Genomic DNA, 4151 nt, shown 5'->3' on the forward strand with positions numbered 1-4151 from the left:
TTTCAATTCTCACCCAAATTGTAATAGATTGAAAAAGATCGAAAATAATAGCTATGATGAATCTTTTAAGACTAGGTAAGAACTTATATTAAAGAAATTTTCCTGATGCATGGTGACCATGTAATGCACCTGTCTTGGTTTGTTGTGTTTGATAGAAAAAATCTACTTGTAGAATCTGAGGCAGGTTCCAAAAGAAAGACGACAAAGACACTCGCAGTGAGTTTCTCACTATTGATGGCAATGGATCTGCTAGGCCTTATTCTGGTGTTGTATAAATGGAAAAAGAACAAACTGGAACTCAAAGAAGAATTTGAGCTTTCACTTTTCCAATTGTCGACGATAACAAAAGCCACATATAACTTTTCTATGAACAACAAGATTGGAGAGGGTGGATTTGGACTAGTTTACAAGGTATATACGCTGAAATTTGTTGGAAAAGTAACCAATTTTTGCTTAAATTAGTGTATCAGACATGGCCTATTTAGCGAAGAAACCTTTCAGATTTGATTCAAAAACTTTTGTCCAAATTTTGGATAAGCGAGGTGAGTTATGAAGGATACAAAAGTGATGGAATTGTTGTCGGAGAAACGATTTCTTTTGTGAATCTTCAAGTTCATCGAAGATCCTTTCAATTTTGATTCAAGATTGTCAAAAATTTTGAATGGAAATATCGAACTATTCGGGCGAGCTGGAGTGTGTAAAATAGTACTTACTCTTTATGGAATTCATTAACAATATTGCTAAAGCTCATGGGGGCGTATCTATATTTGGCGGAGTGGGTGAACGTACTTGGGAAGGAAATGATCTTTACATGGAAATGAAAGAATCTGGAGTGATTAATAAAGAAAATATTGTAGAATAAAAAGTGTCCCTAGTTTACGGTTAGATGAATGAACCACCGGGAGTTCGTATGAGAGTTGGTTTGACTGCCCTAACTATGGCGGAATATTTCTGAGATGTTAATGAGCAAGACGTACTTCTATTATTGACAATGTCTTCCGTTTCATGCAAGTAGTATCCGAAGTATCAACCTTATTGGGTAGAATGCCTTCCGCTGTGGGTTATCAACTGACCCTAAGTACCGAAATGGGTTCTTTACAAGAAAGAATTACTTCTACCAAAGATGGGTCCATAACCTCTATTCAAGCAGTTTATGTACCCACAGACGATTTGACCGACCCTGCTCTTGCAACGACATTTGCACATTTAGATGCTACTACCGTACTATCAAGAGGATTGGCTGCCAAAGGTATTTATCCAACAGTAGATCCTTTAGATTCAATGTCAACCATGCTTCAACCTCGGATCGTTGGTGAGGAACATTATGAAACCGCCCAAAGAATTAAGCAAACTTTACAACGTTACAAAGAACTTCAGGACAGTATAGGTATCCTTGGATTGGACGAATTATCCGAACATGATCATTTACTCGTAGCAAATGCGCGAAAAATTGAGCGTTTCTTATCACAACCCTTTTTTGTAGCAGAAGTATTTACCGGTTCTCCAGGGAAATATGTTGGTCTAGCAGAAACAATTTGAGGATTTCAATTGATCCTTTCCAGAGAATTATATGGTCTTCCCGAACAGGCCTTTTATTTGGTAGGTACTATCGATGAAGCTACCGCGAAGGCTATGAACTTAGAAATGGAGAGCAATTTGAAGAAATGACCTTAAATCGTAGTGTACTGACCCCTAATCGAATTGTTTGGGATTCAGAAGTGGAAGAAATTGTTTTATGTACTAATAGTGGTCAAATTGACATATTACTAAATCACGCCCCTATTGCCACAACTGTAGATATAGGGATTTTGAGAATACGCCTTAACGACCAATGGTTACCGATGGTTCTGATGGGTGGTTTTGCTAGAATAGGAAATAATGAGATCATTGCTTTAGTAAATGATGCGGAGAAGGGTAGTGACATTAATCCACAAGAAGCTCAACAAACTCTTGAAATAGCGGAAGCTAATGTGAAAAAGGCTGAAGGAAGGAGACAAAAAATTGAGGCAAATCTAGCTCTCCGACTAGCTAGAACACGGGTGGAGGCTAGCAATATGATTTCATAACTAGTTGGTATGTTCGAATAATAAAAGGAAGTTCTCTTTCTAATCCTATTTAGATTCTGTCGGGTGAAAACAATCAAATACAATCAAACATAATCCAATTCTGAAGCAAAAATTCAAATTAAAAAATGAAATAGAAAAGATACAAAATCAAAAAATAAATATCACTAAAGGTGGGTTGTAAACCTTATTAGATACCATTGACTTTGGTATCTAATAAGTTTTACCTACTATTGGATTTGAACCAATGACTCCCGCCGTATGAAAGCAGTACTCTAACCACTGAGTTAAGTAGGTCATTTATCATCCCAAAGAGAACCAAATGAAACCCATCCTGTTGGTGGATTATAAATATCATATTACTTATAAGCAATACTAATCTAAGGAATACCACTCAAAGAGATCAAAGATTCTTGATGTTGGATCATGGAATATTTCTCTTGCCAAGAATTTACCTACATGATAAAATATGTATCACAGGCACTAAGGGCTATAACTCAGTTGGTAGAGCAACTCGTTTACACGCGCGCCAATGTTTGTCAAGGGAGTTCATCATACAATCAGAAAAATTGATCTTGTTGAGAAATCGATGTCTTACTCTATAACTTTGAGGGAACCATAGCCTGACAAAGGGTTCGGTCCAATTTGGACGCCCATTTAGGAGGTGCCAAACAGACCCCATCATTGATTTGAGATCTTGATAAGGTGAATACCCAGTCTATTCAATGCTAGGCATAATGAGTATAAGGACCTCAAAAAAATCTCTTTTCGTCATATGAACTTTAAGGTGTATGAAGTTTCATATTTGATTTTTAATCAGAATGATAGAGACTTCATTTAACTTAGGTTGATCTAGGCCAGAGACAGACCTACGTCAAGATAATCCCACCTTTGAAACACTTTGGTAATGCTCCAAAATAATGAATCAGAGCACATGGAGCCATTTCCTTATTATTTTTTTTCTGTCAAGAAATAAAATGGCAGACTAACTGATATTTAGATCAGTTAATGAAGGAGCCCAATGCAAAAAAAAAAAAATGCATGTTGGGTCTTTGAAACAGTTCAGATCATTTTAATAATAATAAGTTTGATCTGTTTTACCGAGAAGGTCTACGATTTGAGTCCGTATAACCCTATAAAAATGAACTATGCAATTTTTTTTTGTATAATTTGCATTTCTTCATTATTATTTCTTGCTTGTAACTAAATGAAATCCAATTATTCCTATAGGTTTACTCACGACAATCGTTTAAGCAGATGAAAGAAAAAACGCATATCAATGGATCCAATAAGAAACAAATTCAAACTTGAAAAGGATCTTCCTTATTCTTGAATCGACATTAGAAATCTAGTAGTAGTATTTATTTTTTTTGAATTATTTCAATTGAATTTATTTCTATTCGAGTTGGTCCTGAAACAATTCATTGCATTTTCTCCTAGACTTCCAAGGTAAATCCATTTTATTATTCAACAATGAGCCACTAGACACTATGTATCTACTGCACGTACTTAATGCATATATACTTATGTTTATATTATATGTACATATAGATATTTTATCCACATAGTGAATAATTCCGGAATTAAATAAAAAAGGCACTTTTAACTCAATGGTAGAGTAACGCCATGGTAAGGCATAAGTCATCGGTTCAAATCCGATAAGGGGCTTTGTAAAACCCCAATCTAGTATTCATATTTGATGGGAAAATTTTCTTTTTATTTGTAATAAAAAAAGTTACTAACTGGATAATACATTATCATTATACTTAGTTATAAAGTTGAACATTCGTTTAGTCAATTTTCATTAGTATGAATTTAGGAATAATGAAAAGTCACTTCTTGAATCACCGAATATTCCTATTTTCCATTATACCAACCAAATCGATTCGAAAGGTTAGAAATCAACAAAAGAAAAAGTAAGTGGACATGACCTATTGAATCATGACTATATCCGCTATTCTGATATTAACATTCGATAGAAATGAAATTGGAGTAGCTGATTTTTTTTTTATTTCATTTTTTTGTTTTGGACTCCACAAGAATTTGTCGATATTTCCGATTAAATCTTCTTGTTACTAGATTTTCTAT

The 4151-nt window shown here is 34.6% G+C and overlaps 2 protein-coding genes across 2 annotated transcripts; both read left to right on the top strand.

The window, feature by feature from the left end:
- The first annotated feature begins 1086 nt into the window (after positions 1-1086).
- LOC125837829 (ATP synthase subunit beta, chloroplastic-like) lies at positions 1087-1539 on the top strand. Its single transcript, XM_049516900.1, has one exon. It carries the CDS (start codon positions 1087-1089, stop codon positions 1537-1539), a length of 453 nt encoding a protein of 150 aa, XP_049372857.1.
- A 125-nt stretch (positions 1540-1664) lies between these two features.
- On the top strand, positions 1665-2066 carry LOC125837816 (ATP synthase epsilon chain, chloroplastic-like). Its single transcript, XM_049516888.1, has one exon. It carries the CDS (start codon positions 1665-1667, stop codon positions 2064-2066), a length of 402 nt encoding a protein of 133 aa, XP_049372845.1.
- The last annotated feature ends 2085 nt before the right edge of the window (positions 2067-4151 follow it).

Source organism: Solanum verrucosum, unplaced genomic scaffold, assembly GCF_900185275.1.
Source record: "Solanum verrucosum unplaced genomic scaffold, falcon-dt-bn FXZP01000139.1, whole genome shotgun sequence".
In the NCBI taxonomy this organism is placed as follows: domain Eukaryota; kingdom Viridiplantae; phylum Streptophyta; class Magnoliopsida; order Solanales; family Solanaceae; genus Solanum; species Solanum verrucosum.

Coding starts and splice junctions, on each gene's coding strand:
- LOC125837816 (XM_049516888.1), top strand. CDS start 1,665: ATGACCTTAAATCGTAGTGTACTGACCCCTAATCGAATTGTTTGGGAT.
- LOC125837829 (XM_049516900.1), top strand. CDS start 1,087: ATGGGTTCTTTACAAGAAAGAATTACTTCTACCAAAGATGGGTCCATA.